Source organism: Hypanus sabinus, chromosome 18 (genome assembly GCF_030144855.1).
Source record: "Hypanus sabinus isolate sHypSab1 chromosome 18, sHypSab1.hap1, whole genome shotgun sequence".
In the NCBI taxonomy this organism is placed as follows: Eukaryota; Metazoa; Chordata; class Chondrichthyes; order Myliobatiformes; family Dasyatidae; genus Hypanus; species Hypanus sabinus.
The window spans coordinates 19,948,192-19,969,997 of record NC_082723.1 but is presented as its reverse complement, the minus strand read 5'-3'; the positions used below and the strand labels follow the sequence as shown (position 1 = coordinate 19,969,997).

Sequence of the window (21,806 nt, the reverse complement as noted above, 5' to 3'; positions counted from 1 at the left end):
CCAAGGACTTGCAGCTGTTTTTAATCTCAGGACCCTGGAATGGGCCTTAAAGATCACTGGTGTCTATGGTTATCTGGCTGTGCACAAATCACTTGCAATGGTTTCTACATAAAAGTGAATATTGAAAGGCTCAGATAGCATGGATGTGGAGAGGATGTTTCCTAAAGTGGGAGAGTCTAGGACCAGAGAGTACAGCCTCAGAATACAAGGACACTCACGTAGAACAGAAATGAGGAGGAATTTCCAAGGCCAGAGTGTGGTGATTCTGTGGAATTCATTGTTACAGACGGCTGTGGAGGCCATGTCATTGGGTATGTTTAAAGCAGAGGTTGACGGGTTCTTGATTAGTAAAGGTGTTAAATGCAATGAGTGGTGGAGAAGGAAAATAAATCAGCCATGTTTGAATGACAGAGCAGTCGCGTCAGTCTGAACGGCCTAATTCTGCTCCTGATGGTCAGCACTTGCTGCTTTCATATTTCCAGTATCAATTTTTTTTTTGATTTTCAGTTTCTTTCATGAGAACACTGCAGCATGGGCTATTGTGCCGGGTGACACTGGAAATCAGCCCAGGTTTACAAAATGTGGAAGATTGCAGGGTGAGTAAAGAAATGGAAAGGACGAGAAGGTTCTTAACTTTGAGAATGTAGAGGAATTAATTTAAAAGGAGACTGTAACAATGACTGACAGACCACAGGAACACAAGTACATACCTGGAACTTTGAAATGACATCAATGTACTTGTAGAGTTATAGAGCCAAACACTGAAACGGGCCCATCTCTACCTTGCCAACCTGCCCAATCCCAACTACCTTTTGAAATAGTTGCATCGCAGTCTGGTATGGGGGTGGGGGGGGGGGCTACGCTCTCTGTGCAGGATTAAGAAAAAGCTGCAGAAAATTGCAAACACAGTCAGCTCCATCATGGGCACCAGTCTCCTCACTTTGGGGTTCTAACATTTAACTGCCGCTCATTCTTTGGGGTCACTCCTTTGTCTTTGTGGATGGTTGCAAAGAAAAAGCATTTCAGGATGTATATTGTATACATTTCCCTGACATTAAATTGTACCTTTGAACTTTCGAACATCAACATCCCAGCTGCTGCACTCAATATGAAAACTGACATACCAAAAGCTCTCTTTATGACCCTATTTACCTGCAACGCCACTTTTAAGAAACTACCTTGAACCCAGTACGTTACCTCTGCTGAAGCACCTTTGAGATTAAAGCTGCCGCTGTTTGGAGGCTCGTATTTAACTTCAATCTCGCAGATTCCATAATCTTACTGGCCATAATCTCATCGATGGATTTTCCAGGGAACAGGTGTGTCAGAAGAGGAATAATCTAAAGGGAAGATATTAGAGAGGAATTAATCCACTTACTGCTAGAACCTCACTAGGTCAGAGGGCACAGCCTCAGAATACAGAGATGTCCCACAAAGATGAATAGGAATTTATTTAGCCATAGGCTGGTGAATCCGTTGAATTCATTGCCACATACAGCTGTGGAGGCTAAGTCATTGGGTATTTTTAAAGCAGAGGTTGATGGGTTCTTAATTAGTAAGGGTGTCAAAGGTTACAGGTAGAAGGCAGGAGAATGGAATTAAGAGGCTTACTAAATCAGCCATGATGGAATGACAGAGCAGAATTGATGGGCCAAATGGCCCAATACTGTTCCTAATGGTCTTAACTGGGATAGATTCAAATAAAGGAACAATTTTGATCTTCCTACATAAATCTGCATACATTTACCATAGTCCAGCAGCAGGGGTGATGGTCGATACCAAAGATCGAAGCCTGAGGGTGAGCAGAAATTAAAGCCTGGAGGCCCAGAGGCCTATCCTGAAGTTATGTGTGGGTGGGGGGAGGGATGGTGCAAAAGAGGAAAGGGGCTTATCTTGTTCTTCTATTTTTTTTTGCTTGCTAGGTCTTACACACTGCTGCAATATTCATGGACTCAAGGTCTGGGACTGTATTTTTTGTATGACTGCACTTCACTGATATTTGTGCTGCCATCTTATATGTGCCATATGTGACTTGTGCTGTGCATGGCCTTTGGTATTATGGTTTGCACCTTGGCCCCAGAGTAACGCTATTTCGTTCGGCTGTATTCAGAGGTTTTCATGGTTGAAAGACAATTAAGCCTGAACTTGAACTTGCATTTTGTTGTGTGTTGTTCTAGTGAGCATTGCGGGTATGCTATGTTGGCACTGGAATGTGTGGGGACACTTGCCTCCAGCGAGTGTGTGTCAGTTGTTAACGCAAGTTACCAATTTCATCTTATCTTTCAACGTACATGTGATAAATAAATCAGAATCTAAAGGGAATATAGAGCAGATTCACCAGACTAGTTCCTGGGATGTTAAGTCTGTCACCTAAGGAGAGCCTGAATAGGCTTGGCCTCTATTTAGATTTTAGAAGAATGAGAGATGACGTCATTGAAACACGCGCAACTCCTACTAGCTTTTAAAAACATAGTAAATAATTTATAATTTGCATTTTTGGCATTTTAATTAGATATTAATGAATTCCAAGAAGTGTATAAGTGTATTTTAGGTTCTGAGATGGATTCTGAGGCCAATGTGGAGCCCACCACATCTTTCATAGAAATTCGTTTAGAGTAATGGTGATTGAAGTTATCCACACACGTTCAGGAGCCTGATGGTTGTAGGGTAATGACTCTTCCTTAGTCTGGTGGTGTGGGACCTGTACCTCCTGCCTGATAGCAGTACTGAGAAGTTGGCATGGGCTGGATGGCGGGGTCTTCAATAACGGAACAGCTCTCAGCACGCCATATAAATGTACTTAATGTTGAGGAAGGCTTTGCTTGAGTCGTATCCACCATTTTCTGTAGCCTTTTCCATACTAGGCTGTGATACAACTAGTTAGGATACTCTCCCCTATCTATCTGACAGACTTGGGATGTGGTAGTGCTGGGTTGGCATTTATATTTCTTTATTTTATTTTAAGAGTCAGATTCAGATTCATTTGCCCTCAGTCATCCAATTTCTGAGTGGGCATTGAATTCACAAGCACTACCTCACTACATTTTTATCTTTATTTTTGCACTACTTATTTAATTTTATATACACACACATACTCTTCATGAGTTTTTTCTATTATTATGTATTGCATTATACTGCAACTGCAGACAACAAATCAGATTAACTTTATTTGTCACATGTACAGTACATTGAAGCATCCAGTGAAAGTCGTTTTCACAGGCTGAGGATGTGCTGGGGGCAGCCTGCAAGTACAACCGTGCTTCCAGCACCAACATAGATGGCCCACAATTTACTAACCTTTATCATTTCGGCTTTGGACTGTGGGAGGAAACTGGAGCACCTGGAGGAAACCCATGTAGTCATGGGGAGAACGTACAAACACCTTACAGACAGCGTCAGGAATTGAACCCAGATCCCAGTTGTTGGCGCTGTAAAGCGTTAGACTAACTGCTATGGCACATGCTGCCAGCTGATGTGGCTAGTCTGAAACTCATACCACAACTTGTCCATTCCAGAGATCAGTCCAGTAACCCAGCTTCTGAATTGCTTTCAACACTTTTGCATCTTAAATAAGGATGCCAACACTATACACGTGGGTCTGCAGTCTACTGTCTGGCTGAGGCTGGGGAACACTCAGGAGCGTACACCTCGTCAGTAAGACACTGGACTGACCACTGTGAGTCCATACCATGGTCCATTTGTAGGCTGGAGCTCTGAACCGATTCAGATTTATTTATTTTTCACATGTACATCAAAGCATTCAGTGAAATGCATGGTGTTAACAACTGACATAGCCCAAGGATGTGCTGGGGACAGCCAGCAAGTGTCGCCACTCATTCCTATGCCACGTCTGCCACGTTCAGCAGAACAACAACTCAACAATGAACAGCAGCAAAGCAAGCCCCTTTCCTCCCTCCTTCCTACCCACTCACACACAAACGTACAGTCCTCTGACCCCAGGTGAGCCTACAGCCTCCAGTGGATTTGCAGACATCAGGCCTCTGACCCCAGGGCAGCCTACAGCCTCCAGTGGATTTGCAGACATCAGGCCTCTGACCCCAGGACAGCCTACAGCCTCCCGTGGATTTGCAGACATCAGGCCTCTGACCCCAGGACAGCCTACAGCCTCCCGTGGATTTGCAGACATCAGGCCTCTGACCCCAGGACAGCCTACAGCCTCCCGTGGATTTGCAGACATCAGGCCTCTGACCCCAGGACAGCTTCCAGTGGATTTGCAGATATCAGGCCTCTGACCCCAGGACAGCCTACAGCCTCCAGTGGATTTGCAGACATCAGGCCTCTGACCCCAGGACAGCCTCCTGTGGATTTGCAGACATCAGGCCTCTGACCCCAGGACAGCCTACAGCCTCCAGTGGATTTGCAGACATTAGGCCTCTGACCCCAGGACAGCCTCCTGTGGATTTGCAGACATCAGGCCTCTGACCCCAGGACAGCCTACAGCCTCCCGTGGATTTGCAGACATCAGGCCTCTAACTTCCCCTTTGGGATGATTTGAAGCTGAGGACACTCGAAGAGAGGGAAGCTCTCCTGATGTACTGTGGTAATACTTATTCCTCAATCATGAAAGAAGCAAATTATCTGCTGACTACCATACTGAGGCTCACACAGATCGGCTGCTGCACATCCCACTCCTCACTTTGTTGGCTGTCAGGAGCTTTGGGGACATCCTCAAGCCATGAAAGGCGCTGCTTAATCACAAAGAGATACCCGAGGCAATGTTAACAAGCTAATTAATGATATGATTTAGAAAAATGGGATGTAATAGATTTGGGCAACACACACAAAATGCTGGAGGAACTCAGCAGGCCAGGCAGCGTCTATGGGAAAAATGTACAGTCAACGTCACAGGCCGAGACCCTTTGGCAGGTCCAGCATTTTGAGTGTGTTGCTTGGATTTCCAGCATATGCAGATTTTCTCTTGTCTGTAATAGATCCAACCTGAATTCTTACCTGTTTGTTTCTTATGTCCAACAATAATGATGTGACCGCATCTTCTTGTGAACCAGTGACATGCCTCAGTATCTGGCGAGTTTTTGCCCTGTTGAGGTAGTACTGGGACATGCACGGATTGCCTTCAATGGCAGTTGTAAATCGCTCCTCGGCTTCCTGGTAATTCCTGGCCCGAAGTAAATAAAGGGAAAATCGAATCAATTTAACCGTTGAAGACGCCCGATCAGCCATTCTCATTCTCACACACAATGAAACACTTGTCAGTGAGAAAGTGGGGGACTAGAGCACCAGTTCAAGCATGTGATTTTAGTCAGCACAGTTTGTAGTTTCTCAGTGATGTGGGCAGATCTAATTGTTTCTGGTTTTCTGCTGTGAGTGCACCGTGAGGCTGTCGCATTCCTAGAAGTGGGACCTCAACTCTTCCAAAGTCTTTTTACTGTTTCTTCCTACTCCAAAGTCAGCTGTTTTTCCATAGCGAGCTCTTCTACCTCAGAGTGATGAGTGGGTGGTTTCAAATCCCACTGCAGGGTATTTTGCTTAGCTCGATGTGCCAGTGTGGTGTTGAGGGAGTGCAGCACTGTCACAGGTGCCATCTATCGGCTGGGAAGCTCACTTTGCTTTATTTCGAGATACAGCACAGCAACAGGCCTTCCGGCCTAATGCGCCCACGCTGCCCAGTTGCACCCATGTGAACAATTAACCCGTAGGCATATGTCCTTGGACAGTAGGAGGAAACTCGTGCAGTTACGGGGTGAATGTACAAACTTTACAGACGGGGATGGAAATGAATCTAGTTTGCTGGGGTTGCGACAGCGTTACACTACTGCTTCCCAAATCAAGAGTCAAAACTGAGGCTGGGCGTGCTCTCTGAAGTGGATGTAAAGGATTCTGTGCTAATGTTTTGGAGGAAAAGCAGGATCTTTTACATCCACGTCACAGTTATTCTTCAACCAACATGGCTATTTTGTTAAAACAAAAAAGCAGATTTACTGAGAGCAGCCTAGTATGGAGCTGCTTCCTCAGAGCTCTAACAAATCCTGACCTGAGTTGCTGTCTGTGTGGAGTTTGCATTGTCAGCACGTGGAATTCCTCTGCTCTTGGGCAACTGTACACTGCCCCCTGGTGTAGGTGAGTGGTCAAATCTGGGGAAAGTCTTTGGGACTGTTGGGGAAATGGGATTGATGGGGTGCTCTGAGAGCTGGCATAGGCTTGTTGGGCCGCATGGGCTCTTTCCCAATTGCAGATATCATCCCACCTGAAAATGTCCCTCCAAGCTACAATGACTGGGCACTGCTGTCCATTACTGAGAGATCTACATTACAAGGAGGTTAAAATGGCGTATTTGTCTCAGGAGCTCCATGTCACCCTGTTGCCCAAGTGCCAGAGCCATCAACAGTCAGGGAAAGCGAGAGGAGGCAGACTCTGTGTGCAGCTCGACAAGGGTTGGAGCGTGGACTCTCCCTTAGTGCCAGTCGCTACTCTGCGGCAACTGAACCCCATGCGGTTGAACACCGGCCACTTTGTTTGCTCAGGGAATTTACTGTAGTGTTCATCATCACTGTCTACATCTCCCCCCCTCCCCCCCCACTCTGAGTGCTAACACCAAGGACACACTGGGAGAGCTGTACAGTATCATCAGCCCTCTACAGAATAAGTGACTGGACGGTATCCTCACAATTGCAAACTTCAGTTATGCCCTTTTTTGTTTTTTATTATTCAGTTCTTTATGCTTGTTGTGCTTTTTTTTTTAATGCTGCATCGGATCTGGAGTAACAACCATTTTTTCCCCTTTACACTTGTGTTCTGAAGAATGACAATGAACAGTCTCGAATCCTGAACACCTTACCTATTCTGATGACTGAGCAGGCCCTTCTCGTTATTTACTGCCGCAATCCGAATTTGTATGCGCCAGTCCTCAGGGTCGACTTCCTGAGCTTGCTCATAGTCCAGCAATGCAAAATCCAGATTACATTGCCTGAGGAAGCAATCTGAAGCACAGTGAACCAGATGCCTCATTGAGCAAAGTAGTCTGACGTGATCGAGTAATAACTTCTTTTAAAATGCATTTTTAAAAATCCTTTACATTACTAACGAAGATGGACTCACTCTATTTAACGGTTAGTCGAATACATTTTGAATAATTTGTGGGGAGAAAACAACTTAAGTCTCCTCTTAGTGACTATGATTAATATTAGCCGATAAGGAAGGAAAAGCACTGATGATATCAATGTGACACTATCTGTGGTTACTAGAGATTTATGACCGGTGATACGTGGATGTTAGTATTCTAGAGATAGAGTACAGTAATGGGCTCTTCTGGTCCAAAGAGCCCAATGCCCAATTACACCCGTTTGAACTTTCAACCTACATCTTGTGGGAGGAATCTGGAGAGCCCAGGGGAAAACCACACGGTTACAGAGAGAGCGTACAAACTCCTGGCAGATGGCACTGGGAATTCCAGGGTATCTGGTGCTGGAACCACGTTCCCCTAACTGCTTGCTACCATGATGCCCCAAGAAACTTAGCACCTGGGGACAGGGTTGAACCTGGGTCACGAGAGCGGTCAGGCAGCAACTCTATTTACAACACACAATGTTCTCTTGCTTCCTCTTTCCCATCAGACGGAAGATACAAAAGCCAAATTTTTACAGATGTACCATGGAGAGCATTTTAACAGGCTGCATCACCACTTGGTATTGGGGGGGGGGGGGGTGCTGCTGCACAGGATTGAAATAAGCTGCAGAGAGTTGTAAACTCAGTCAGCTCCATCATGAGCACTGGCCTCCGTAGTATCCAGGACATCTTCAAGGAGCAATGTCCATTATTAAGGACACCCATCATCCAGGATGTGCCCTCTTCTCATTGCCACCATCAGGGAGGAGGTACAGAAGCCTGAAGGCACTCACTCAACGAGTCAGGAACAGCTTCTTCCCCTCTGCCATCTGATTTCTGAATGGACATTGAACACCACCTTGCTACCTTTTTATTTCTATTGATGCACTACTTAATTAATTCAACTATTCAGTGTATATGTATGGGCGTGTGTGTATATGTATTTATTGAAATTCACAGTTTTTCTCTTATTACACTTTGCATTGTACTGCTGCTGCAAAGTCAACAAATTTTATGACAAATGCAGGTGATATTAAATCTGATTCTGCTCCTGAAGCCACATACCACCAAACCCAAGGGCAGCTTCTGCCCCACTGTTATAAAACCATTGAATGGTTCCCTGGTATGATAAGGATGCACTCTTACCTTCACAATCATGATCTTGTGCCTTATTCTCTGCTTGCACTGTGTTTAATTGCTTTCCCTTGTACTGCCTCAATGCACTATTGTTATGTACAGATGGCACATAAAGCTTTTCATTAAACCCTGGTACATGAGACAATAACTTACCTAACTCAGTGCTTCACAGTTACACTGTGTTACCAGAGACTAATGAGCAGTCACTACCACGAAGAAGTGAAGGGTGACTCTTTAATCTTGGTTTAGCTGTTGTGCATTCAGAGATGCCCTTCTGCACCCCATTGCTGTTATGCATGATTAACTGAGTTACTGTTGATTTCCTGTCAGCTTGAACCAGTGTGGCCACTCTCTTCTGATCTCTCTCATTAACAAGGCATTTTCATCCACAAAACTGTATGGTTTTCTTTTGTTTTGTTTTTTGCATATTCTTTGTAAACTCTAGGTACATGAAAATCCCAGAGATCAGCACTTTCCAAGATACTCAAACCACCCCATCTGGCACCAACATCCATTCCACGGTCAAAGTCACTTTGATCATATTTCTTCCCCACTCTGATGTTCGGTCTGAACAACCCTTGAACCTCTTGACCATGTCTGCATGCTTTTATGCATCGAGTCGCTGCCACGATTGGCTGATTAGATATTTGCATTAATGATCATCTAATAAAGTGGCCACTAAGTGTTTGTTTTAATTAAACATTCCCATTTGAGACTCTCCCACTGGTGCTTTTAACAACTAGTACTTGGGTTGCAGAACAGAAACCGAGGAATGTGGTTCTTTGTCACTGCCCATCACAGATAACATGGATGTTCGGTCACTAGCGGAACCAAAGGCAAATTAATTCAGTCTGGAACTGAAATAAAAGTTTGGCAACAAATAGTGGCTGAAGCTTGATGTCTAACTCTGTACCTGCTTTTAATGCACAAGTTAAGGGTGTCATAAATAAAATTCAGGTGGACTTTGAATAGATTAAAGGGAATTCAAGAAAAACTTCCTGCCCTTTTCTATGGTTCAGGCAGTAATTGTATGTCTGTCTAAAATATTTCCCTTTGTATTTTTGTGTAAGCTGTTCTGCACTGTCATAGAACAAACCACTGTGGCAAAATTGTTTTCATCTGTGCAGCAACAGCTTTGAGATATCAGGCATGATGTTTTTTGTCTTTGAAAGGTACTGATAGAACAGAAAGTGACAAACTGACGTTTTGACTGAATTGGTGCTTGCATTCTGTTATTTCTAGAAACTAATTAGAAGGAGCAGAAATATAACACTGCAGACGCTGGAAATGAAGAAATACACAGCAGGTCAGGCAGCATCTGTGATGCTTGAAAGGCCATTTGTTCACATCAATGACCTTTTATCATTCTGGTCCTGCTGATTATGAAGAGTATGGGAAGGACTTGCATTGGCAACCCAACACAATTACAAAGGTGTGATTAAACGTCTTGTCTCTTCTCACTTGCTCATCACCTCCCCCTCGTGCCCCTCCTCGTTCCCTTTCTCCTGTAGTCCACTCTCCTCTCCTATCAGATCCCTCTCCAGCCCTTTACTCTTCCCACCCATCTGTCTTCACCTATCACCTTCTAGCCCTTCTTCTTCCCCTCCCACTCCCCCATACATTTTTTATTCTGGCATCGCTCTCCTTCCTTTCCAGTCCTGAAGTCAAAGGGGGCAGATCAGTACAGCTGTGGGAGCCCCTGCCTCACAACTTCAGCACTCTTGCTTCAGTCCTGACCTTTGGTGCTCTCTGTGTGGAGTTTGCATGTTCCTCCTGGGACAGTGGGTTGGTAAGTGAGCGGTAGAATAGCAGGTCTGGCTGTAAAGCCACAACTTTATGACTTTGACGACTGAAAGCCCCAGTTCTCATTTGCACGGGCTGATACATTCTGAAGCAGTCCATTGGACCATTACAGTCTCAAACATCCTCCCTTACCACGAACGTCAGCTGACGTTATATGACGGAAGAAATTGCACTTACCCCCACGGTTGATGTACAGCCCTTTTTCCTGCTTCTCTTCCTTAATGCTCTGGTTCAGGAGGAGGATTGCCTCCTCATAGAATCCTTTGTGGTAGCAGTGCACAGCGAAGTCATTGTAGGTCAAAAGGAGTTGCCTCTGGGTCTCCAGGTAGGTCTCACTTTCCTTCATGTTGTTTACCTTATCCAAGACGTGGAGGTAGTCATCAATGGCTGCATTAAAATTCTTGACCCTTCTATATAGGGTCCCCCTGTAGGTTGAACACGGGGTGGAATTATGACATTTGCAGTGATAGGGTTATAGTTTAGAACAGGGGTCCCCAACTACCTGTTTCAGCCATGGACCCTTACTGTTAACTGAGGGGTCCATGGATCCCAGGTTGGGAACCCCTGGTTTAAAAGAATAAAGCTTCAAAAAAAGAGTTTGTACATTTAGTATGGGAATAGGATTTGTAATCTCTCCCCTCCCTGTGTTAGTCATAGAGTTATACAGCACAAAAAGGAGTTTATTTATTTTTTAATTTGGAGAAAAGGCATAGTAACAGATCCATCTGGCCTAACAAGCCCACACCACCCAATTGCACTATGTCTTTGGGAGGTGGGGAGGCACCGGATCATCCAATGCAAAGCAATGCAGTCATGGGTAGAACGTACAAACTCCTTTCGGATAGGGGCGGGCCACCAGTGATGTCACAGCAACACGGCTGTGGACGCCAACTCACAGGGTCTATTTAAAGTGGAGGTTGATAGGTCTTGTGTAGTAAGGACATCGAAGGTTACAGAGATAAGGCAGGAGAATGGATTGAGAGGGATAATAATTCAGCCATGATGGAATGAATGGTGGAGCAGACTCAATGAGCTAAATGGCCTAATTCTGCTCCCATGTCTCATGGTTACATTAACCATTAAACTACAGTGCACCCCAGTTCAACGTTAAACGATCCTTGGCTGCGTAAACTCAATTCCCATCAGAGTGTCATTGCAAAATTCACTATAGTACTCTACTCCAACAATTCCTACTAAGTTAGGAAGGTCGTAAAGTTACAAAAACACATCGCTACAAGTAAAAGGGTTAAAGTTCTGGAAGTACTGAGGTCAGGTGACATCTGAGGAGAGAGAACAGCATTAACCTTTCAGCTGATGATAAGGTGGTGAAAGTCTGACCTCGGTTGACTGTGTTAAGGCTTGTTCCCCGTGGGTGGCAAATAGCACCAATCACTGACAAACCTGCAAGTCCTTTACAGACAATAGTCTGAGTGATAACGTACACTCGGTGGCCAGTAATCAGGTACACTGGTACACCTGCTCATTAATGCAAATATCCTAACAGCCAATCAGATGGCAGCAATCAGGGCATAAAAGCATGAAGGCAAGGTCAAGAGGTTCAGTTGTTGTTCAGACCAAACATCAGAATGGGGAAGAAATGTGATCTAAATGACTTTGACTGTGGAATGATTGTTGGTGCCAGATGGGGTGACTTGAGTGTCTCAGAAAGTGCTGATCCCCTGGAATTTTTACATACCACAGTCTCTAGAGTTTATAGAGAATGGTGTGAAAATGAAAAAAAATCAAGTGGTAGTACTGTGGGTGAAAACACCTTATTGATGAGAGAGGTCAGAGGAGAATGGCCAGACTGGTTCAAGCTGACAGGAAGGTGACAGTAACTCAAATAGCCACACGTTACAACAGTGGTGTGCAGAAGAGCATCTCTGAATGCAGAACTCATCGAACCTTGAAGTGGATGGGCTACAACAGCAGAAGACCACGACCATACACTCAGTGACCACTCCATTAGGTACAGGAGGTAGCTAATAAAGTGGCCACCGAGTGAATGTACATCATTCAATGATCCACTGTTGAATGGGTGAGGAAGGGTCACTATCTCTGACCGAATCTGTGCTTTATACCACTGCTCTTTCAGTAGGCCACAAGAAGCATGTGAAATCAGGTTTGCAGGTTCGGTGAGTGGGGAGTGAAGGCACTCACTATCGGCAAGTAAGTTACAGGACAAGACAGACACTAAACATTCAGTAAACCCTTCAAGTTACACACGGTTACAAATACTTATCTAAACTGTGCACCCAGGCCTCTTTACTGCAGCACGCCTCCACTGTTTACTGTTTCCATGGCGCCTTCTGTAACCTGGTCCATGTTGGCCCAGTGAGCAAAAGTGACCACACGCTTTTAGTGGACTAGATTTATACTCTACGGGCACTGTGATGTCATCAGCTGAACAGCAGCTAACAGACCAAACACTAGCTAGCACGGGGGAGCGACTTTCAATCAACAGGGAAGATAGACAGTTACTGCAACACCTCTTACCCCATTCACAACCCCCGCTTAAAATTCTGACCAATTATTATTTAATCAATCAATATTAATTACTGAGAACGGGAAGGTTGTTGAAGTAATTACAGAGAGAATGAGAACTGTAGAGGAGCAAAAATGATTTGTGAATCTGAGAACAGAAATCATTCAACACGAGGTGACAAGTGCAGAGCTTTCAAAAAGACTAATGAGGTGTTAGGCTTTATTTCTACCGAAGAGCGGGCACCGGGGGTAAATTAAAAATAGGAAAGTATTATTCAATTGTGCAGACCTTGCTTAAAATCTATTACATTCAGTTCTGGGCTTTGTGTCTCAAGGAGATTCCAAAGGACCATTAATAACAGAGCACTAAGTCCTGAGGACAGATTGCTTTAACTTATCTTGCATTCTCCCAGGCAGCGTGGTAGGTGTGATGCTATTACAGATGTAAGATTGGGATTTAATTCCCACCAGTCTCTGCCAGGAGTTTATAGGTTCTCACCGTGACCGTGTGGGTCCCCTCCCGGTGCTCCAAATGGGTACGGGTTAGGGCTAGGGAGTTGTGGGCAGGCTATGTTGGCTACCCCCAGCACAATCCCCACTGGTTTAATTTGATGCAAAATGACCCATTTTGCTATAATTTTCAGGTATACATGTGATAAATAAAGCTAATCTTTATCTTTACCACAGACGGCATGACTGAGGCAGTTACAATGCTGAAAAGGATTTGAAATGGAGTGAAACCACAAATCTAGAATAGGGAATACAAGAACACGGTGGTAATGTAGCGGTTAGCACGAAGCTATTAGGGATTGGGGTGTCAGAGTTCCGAGTTCAATTATGGCGCCGTTTGTATGTTCTCCCCTTGAATGCATGGATTTCCTTTGAGTCTCTGGTCTCTTCTCACAGTGCAAAGATGTATGGTTAGTAGATTAATTGGTCATTAATGATACCATTGAATGGCAGGGCAAGTTTGAGAAAAACAATCTCCTCCTCCCAATCCTCTTCATATCATAATAATGTTCATATCATAGCTTATTGTTTAAACTTGTAAACATGCACAACCAACTCTGTATGCTGGAAATAAGTTTGTAGATCAGAGAGAACCCATTTCTTGTTGGTAATCTTTCATCAGAACCGGAACTCTGATATAGAACCGGAACTCTGAAGTTTCCCCCCACACTGAATATTTCGAAGTAAGTGCATATATATCACAATCAGCAAGCTGGTGGTGAAGTGGCATCCGAGTGATCACCGGTTCGAATCTGGCCAGCTTTCCATTCATACTGGGTGAGCGTCGAGCTAGCAACTCCGCCTCATTAAAAAAAAAGAAAAGTACTAAAGAAACAGCAAGGTTGCCACCTGATGCACCACAAGGCACAGAAAGGAGCGATAGCAACAACTACCTGTCACAGTATACTACCCTCAGGTTCATTTGCTTGCAGGCATTCATAACAGGTGCAGTGAAACACAACAGGGTCGATAAGAAACTTCACACAGAGTTGGACACACGACCAATATTTCCACTTTCTGTTCCGCTTCGGACTTCCAGAAGCTGTAACATTTTGATTTTGATTGATCTACAGTTTGTTCACTGTACCTGAAGATGTAATAGTCAAGTTCAATGGGATTGTTGTCTATTGCTTTGTTAATGCAATGGAATGCTCCTTTCATATTGCCTTCCAGCGCCTTGTTCACTGCCCGAGCCTTTGCCTCTTCTGCTCTCTGCATCAGTGTGCTCATTAACGAAACTGCCTCTGGGTGCGAAGGATCCAGAGACAAAGCATGACTGACGTCCCGGTAACAACTAACTACCTGTTGATAGGGAAGGAAGAAAATAAATAATAAACGTTGGTGTGAATTCAATTAAAAAATACAGGGCATAGCCCCCAATCTGTTTATTCCCTGGAACACAGGAGATGAGGGGAGAGGGGTATCGAGAGGGCAAATGCAAGCAGGCTACTTTCACTGTGGTTGGGTGAAACTGGAACTAGAGGTCATGGGTTAACAGTGAAGGGTGAAACTGTTTAAGGGAATGTGAGGGGGAACTTCTTCACTCAGGGGTGGTGAGAATGTGAAATGAGCCGCCAGAAGTGGTGGATGCAGGTTCGATTCCTAGATTTAAGAGTAATTTGGATAAGTGCATGGATGGGACGGATATGGCGGGTGATGGGAACAGGCAGCATAATAGTTTGGCATGGACTGGAGGGGCCAAAGGGCCTGTTTATATGCTGTTGGGTTCTATGACTCTAAGCTGAGGACAAACAAGGGGGATTACATTAGCAGCAGAAATAGGTTACTCAGCCTTTTCCATTTGTTCCTAACTCCATTTGTCTATCATGACTCAATAGGCATTAATACTACTGGCTATCAAAAGTATATCACCATCAGACTTTACATGGTTAATTGAACTTTACACTTCTCCCAGCAGCTGCAGGTCAAAGGTCTGACATCCTCAGAATGCTCCACCGACTGCATGGTACATCAGCGTTGTGAAAGCATACTTCCTGCAGGTTGGACAAGAATAACTCCAAACTTGATGCCAGCTGCAACCAAGCAGCCAAGAACTTGGTAACCATAGCTCCATCACTAGCACACTATGGCTATACTGCACACCATCTACCAAATGCCCTCCAGTTACTCAAAGCCAAACTAAACTATTTTATCAAAGTACATAGATGTTACCATATAGCATCTTGAGTAACACATACCAAATGCTGAAGGAACTCAGCAGGTTAGGCAGCATCTATGGAAAAGAGTAAACAGCCAACACTTCAGACCGGTGAAGGGTTTCATAGAGCATCAACTGTTTATTCCTCTCCATAGATGCTGCCTGACCTGATGAGTTCCTCTTTTGTGGGTTTTACTCTGGATTTCCAGCATTGGCAGAATCTTTTGCGGTTTTGATTTACTAACTTGAGATTCATTTTCTTGCAGACATTTACAGGAAATAAAACACAGCAGAATTTATGGAAAACTAGACATAAGCAAAGACAAGCAGCCAATGTGCAAAAGAAGACACATTGGGCAAATAATAATACTGAGAACATGAGTTGTAAAGACTCCGGGAAAGTGAGTTTGTAGGTTGTAGAATCAGTTCAGAGTTGAGGTGAGTGAAGTTGAGTAAGATGGTTTGGGAGGCTGACGGTTGCAGGGTTACTGTTACTGAACCTGGTGGTGTGGTAGTGAGTGAATAGTAGTGAGAAGAGAGCATGGCCTTGATGACTCACATAGGCTACTTCAGCAGCACCTCCCAAATCTGTGGGTCAACCTTGCTAGATACATATGGGGACAACACAATCTTCAAGTTCCAAAACATCTTGACTCAGAAAGCGTCCGCGCTCTTTTAGCTACTGGTTCTGTATCCTGCAAGGTGTATGGGATATCCAGGGAGGTATCACCTCTAGACAAGGGACTTGATACGTTCATTCTGGGGTAGCTCACCCACCTACAACAGACAATCAATCTAACTCCTGGAAACGGCTGCTTTCACTAGATGGGCTCATGAAAGCGTCTCACTTTTATCTTCTTGAAGTCAATATTGGATGGTCAATGAATTTCTAACAACACTAGGGTGCCATGAGAAAGAACTGTTATATCAGAAAAACGCTAAGACTAATTATATGAACCATTAACGCATTACACTTACATTGGAAAAGTGATCTTGCAGTCTCGCCCGAAGGATGTAGAGATCTGGATTGGAAGGCACAACCTCAAGTTGCTTGGTGACATAATGGAGGCAATCTTCAAGCCTGCCCAATGCAAGCAGGGTAGCAATACTGGAAAACAATTTCCCATTCACCATTAATTTAATGTCCTTTGTTCATTTTTGCCACAATTTAATAGTGGCTCTCATTAAATATGGACGGCCCTGGAGCCAGGCTCATCCAGGTTTGTGGATAACATTCCACCATATTTAGTATGTTGTAGATGGTCAAATAGGATTGAGGATGTGAACAGCTCACTCTTGGTCAGTCACCTCTGACCTTTTGGTGGTAGAAGTGTGGATATCTGCCCCACAGATCAATAGGTAATAGTTCAATAATTCACTTTCTAGCCAGCCTCTTCCCCCTCCTCCCCTTTTTATTCTGGCATCTTCCCCACTTCCTTCTCAGTCCTGAAGAAGGGTCTCGGTCCTTCTCTTTTCCATAGATGCTGCCCAGTCTGCAGTATTCCTCCAGCACTGTGGGTGTGTTGCTTTATAGTTCAATAGATTTATTTAAAACCAAAGTTGATATATCTTTGCCAGCCAAGGTTATTAAGTGTTTTTCAATTACAGTCTAAGTTACAGGGCCTCATGGTGAAGATTTCCTCTCACAGGAAGAAGACATGCAAGTTCAGAAGTAGATTATTAAGACGATATTGTGTGTTTTAAGGACACACTTGCAATGTGAGGAATATGGCATTTCTACAATGGTAGTAAGCTTTGGGGAATTGTGCAGAGAATCCCAAACATTGTTATATCTCAGTCCAAGCAAATCCACAACAGATTAGCATACATTACATGCAACATCCTAGACACTTATCTAGCCTCAGCAATCACAGTTCCTGGGCAGTAAGACATGGCCATCAAATGCTGGCTTGGCAGGACTAACCACAGCTTTCCGGTCTTGTTGGTTGCACACAGCAAAGCCACAGAGGATCGCCGTAGTTGCTGCTTTAGAAGTACGCACACCAGAACATGAAGAAAACTGGCTATTATTTTCATCCAAACAGGAAAGAAATAACAGTCCTTTGTCTTTCACATTTCTTTCCATGATTTGCTAATCTATCAAAATATAAAGTCATATTTGTCTAAAAAGAATATGGACCCCTTGCTTTAATGGTATTGGTGCATGGCATAAAAAAATGTTGGGAACACCCTGGCAAATGCAAACGGCTGCATCTAAAGCTGTAAGATTTATGATGACTAAGCTCATCAGATTCTATATCGTGCCCAGATAATATCATTATGACTTTTGACCAAGACTGGCCTTAAGCCTGATTAAGGGAACAATATCAAGACAATGAATCACCTTCGCATGTGGTAATGTTGATTTGCAGGTCTCAGTTCTGAAGCCAGTGCAAAAATTTCCAAGGCCTCGCCGTACATTTTGACTTCAAACAGGTATTGACCCTTAAGAGCAAGAAAAGGAAGTCAGTGCTCATGGACTTGCATGGACTGTGATGCTTGCACAATAAAATGGACAGAATGCCATGCACTTTCTTCAGTGTTTAATCCCTACGGTCAATGATGTGATCACTTTAAAGATTAACCTTGTTACATCTACATCAAAATGCACAGTGAAATGCAAGGTTGCATCAAATCAAATCAGCAAGGACAGTTCTGAGCAGCTCACTAGCGCCACCACACCTGCAGTGCCAACATAGCACGTCCACAACCAAGCTTATAGCCCACACAAAGTACACTGTAGATGCTGACGAAGGGTCTCGGCCCGAAACGTTGACTGCTCATTTCAATGGATGCTGAGTTCATCCAGCTTGTTTGTACGTGTTGATTTAACCTTATAGCCTATAACCCTAGGACATAACCCTAACCCTATAACCTAACCATATGTCTTTGGAACATGGGAGGAAAACAGAACACTCAGAGGAAATCCATGCAGTCATAGGGAGAACATAGAAACCCCTCACATAGACAGTGGCGGGAATCGAACTCCAATCTTACAGCTGGCGCTGTAAAGCTTTGTACTAACTATTACACTACTGTGCACTGTGCATGTCTGCATCCTGCCATTTCATCAACTAAAATCACAAGTATGAGGTAGAATGCCCAGTTGTAATATCATTCTGTTAATGGTGCAAATCTTAACTTCAGACCAACAGAGCTGAATTAGGCCAGTCTGCTCCACTGTTTGATCATGGCTGATTTAACTTCCCTCCCAACCCCATTCTCCTGCCTTTGCCAGCCTTACCAATCAAGAACCTATCAACTTCTGCTTTAAGTATACCCAATGACTTGGCCTCCACAGCCATCTGTGGTAATGAATTCCACAGATTCACCACCCTTTGGTTGAAGAAATTCCTCCTCATCTCCATTCTAAATGGATATCCTTTATTCTATGGCTGTGCCCTCTGTCCTTCACTTTCCCACTATAGGAAACATCCTATCCATGTCCACTCAGTGTCTCTGCCTTTCAATATTCAATGTTTCAATGAGGTGCCCTCATTCTTCTAATCTCCATGAGTACAGGTACAAAGCCATCAAATTTTATAACCATATAACAATCACAGCACGGAAACAGGCCATCTCGGCCCTCCTAGTCCGTGCCGAACTCTTAATCTCACCTAGTCCCACCTTCCCGTACTCAGCCCATAACCCTCCACTCCTTTCCTGTCCATATACCTATCTAATTTTACCTTAAATGACACAACTGAACTGGCCTCTACTACTTCTACAGGAAGCTCATTCCACACACCTATCACTCTCTGAGTAAAGAAATACCCCCTCGTATTTCCCTTAAACTTTTACCCCCTAACTCTCAAATCATGTCCTCTCATTTGAATCTCCCCTACTCTCAATGGAAACAGCCTATTCACGTCAACTCTATCTATCCCTCTCAAAATTTTAAATGCCTCAATCAAATCCCCCCCTCAACCTTCTATGCTCCAATGAATAGAGACCTAACTTGTTCAACCTTTCTCTGTAACTTAAGTGCTGAAACCCAGGTAACATCCTAGTAAATCGTCTCTGCACTCTCTCTAATTTATTGATATCTTTCCTATAATTCGGTGACCAGAACTGCACACAATATTCCAAATTTGGCCTTACCAATGCCTTGTACAATTTTAACATTACATTCCAATTTCTGTACTCAATGCTTTGATTTATAAAGGCCAGCGTTCCAAAAGCCTTCTTCACCACCCTATCTACATGAGACTCCACCTTCAGGGAACTATGCACTGTTATTCCTAGATCTCTCTGTTCCTCTGCATTCCTCAATGCCCTACCATTTACCCTGTATGTTCTATTTGGATGATTCCTGCCAAAATGTAGAACCTCACACTTCTCAGCATTAAACTCCATCTGCCAACGTTCAGCCCATTCTTCTAACTGGCATAAATCTCCCTGCAAGCTTTGAAAACCCACCTCATTATCCACAACACCTCCTACCTTAGTATCATCGGCATACTTACTAATCCAATTTACCACCCCATCATCCAGATCATTTATGTATATTACAAACAACATTGGGCCCAAAACAGATCCCTGAGGCACCCCTCCCTGAGGCACTGGCCTCCATCCCGATAAACAATTATCCACCACTACTCTCTGGCATCTCCCATTTAGCCACTGTTGAATCCATTTTATTACTCCAGCATTAATACCTAACGACTGAACCTTCTTAACTAACCTTCCATGTGGAACTTTGTCAAAGGCTTTGCTGAAGTCCATATAGACTACATCCACTGCCTTACCCTCGTCAACATTCCTCGTAACTTCTTCAAAAAATTCAATAAGGTTTGTCAAACATGACCTTCCACGCACAAATCCATGCTGGCTACTCCTAATCAGATCCTGTCTATCCAGATAATTATTAATACTATCTCTAAGAATACTTTCCATTAATTTACCCACCACTGATGTTAAACTGACAGGTCTATAATTGCTAGGCTTACTTCTAGAACCCTTTTTAAACAATGGAACCACATGAGCAATACGCCAATCCTCCGGCACAATCCCCGTTTCTAATGACATCTTAAAGATCTCCGTCAGAGCTCCTGCTATTTCTACACAAACTTCCTTCAAGGTCCTGGGGAATATCCTGTCAGGACCCGGAGATTTATCCACTTTTAAATTTCTTAAAAGCGCCAGTACTTCCACCTCTTTAATTGTCATAGGTTCCATAACTTCCCTACTTGTTTCCCACACCTTACACAATTCAATATCCTTCTCCTTAGTGAATACCGAAGAGAAGAAATCGTTCAAAATCTCTCTCATCTCCCTTGGCTCCACACATAGCTGACCACTCTGATTCTCTAAGGGGTCAATTTTATCCTTCACTATCCTCTTGCTTTTAATATAACTGTAGAAACCTTTTGGATTTACTTTCACCTTATTTGCCAAACCAACCTCATATCTTCTTTTATCTTCGTATTTTCTTATCTCATGGTAGATAATTTATATGAGATCATTTGTAACTTGACAGCAAGGGGATTTGATTCCATTCTGAAGCAGGAAGAACATTGAACCACAGCCAAAAAGCACAGAACAGACTCTATGACCCTCCAAGTCCATACTCACCATTAATCCTACATCAATCCAATTTTATTGTCCTGATATTATCACCTGTTTTTCATGGATTTAACACTACCCGCATGCTAGGGGTAATTTACGGTGGCCAATTAACCTGCCAAAAACCATTTTTCACAATGTGAAGGGAACCCAGAGCACCCCCAGGGAGTGTATGCAGTCAAAAAGGGAATGTGCAAACTCCATACAGACAGCACCAGAGATGAGGACTGAACCCAGATCACTGGAGCTGTACCAGCTGCACCATGGTTCTAGTCAATGCCATGCAATGAAGAGTCATAGAAAAGTACAGTACACAAACAGGCCCTTCAGCCCATCTGGTCTATGCCTACCGGGGACCATAGCCCTCCATTCCCCAACCATCAATGTACCTATTCAAACTTCTCTTAAATGTTGAAATTGAGGTACCATTTAAAAGGTTGATCTTGATTTCTAATCCCCATGACCTTTGACATATTATTAATATCAATCTTAAATATATTCAACCTCAGTTTAGAGAACTCAATAGACTCTTAAGAATTTGAGTGAAGATATTTCTCTTAATCTCAGCTCCGAATGGATGTCCCTAAATCCTGAGATTATGCCCCCCACCAATGTTCTAGAACATAGAGCATAGTATATAGAACATTACAGCACAGTACAGGCCCTTCAGCCCACAATATTGCGCCAACCTTTTAAGAGTAAGATCAATCTAACCCTTTTCTCATGCATAGCCCTCTGTTTTTCTATCGTCCATGTGCCTATTTAAATGTTCTTAAAGTAGTTGCCTTGTACCAATACCCTAGGCAGGGCATTCCACACACCCACTACTCTCTGTAAAAAAAAAATTACTTCTGACATCCCCTAAACTTTCCTCCAAATATCTTCTAGATTATCAGCTGACTGATTCTGGGAGCCTATGGAGTCTCATAGAATCATAGAGTGGTTATAGCATAGAAGGAGATTAAACAGCTTATCGTGACCATTAATTCTATTCCCTTGCTCCCTTCTCAGGAGCCTAGCAAATGTTTCCTCACCACACATTTACCCAGTTCCCTCTAGAAGGCCA

At 43.7% G+C, this 21,806-nt stretch overlaps 1 protein-coding gene across 1 annotated transcript in view; it reads right to left on the bottom strand.

Annotated features, from left to right (window-relative positions):
- The window catches only part of LOC132407388 (tetratricopeptide repeat protein 16-like), a 45,998-nt gene that overhangs the window by 6,639 nt on the left and 17,553 nt on the right, over window positions 1–21,806 (bottom strand). Inside the window, exons 6-12 of the mRNA XM_059993803.1 lie at window positions 17,520–17,620; window positions 16,154–16,283; window positions 14,105–14,319; window positions 10,201–10,448; window positions 6,818–6,959; window positions 4,972–5,137; window positions 1,198–1,340 (exon numbers count right to left, since the gene is read on the bottom strand). Of these exons, the coding sequence (XP_059849786.1) occupies window positions 1,198–1,340; window positions 4,972–5,137; window positions 6,818–6,959; window positions 10,201–10,448; window positions 14,105–14,319; window positions 16,154–16,283; window positions 17,520–17,620 (1,145 nt within the window). The remainder of the gene's footprint in view (window positions 1–1,197; window positions 1,341–4,971; window positions 5,138–6,817; window positions 6,960–10,200; window positions 10,449–14,104; window positions 14,320–16,153; window positions 16,284–17,519; window positions 17,621–21,806) is intronic.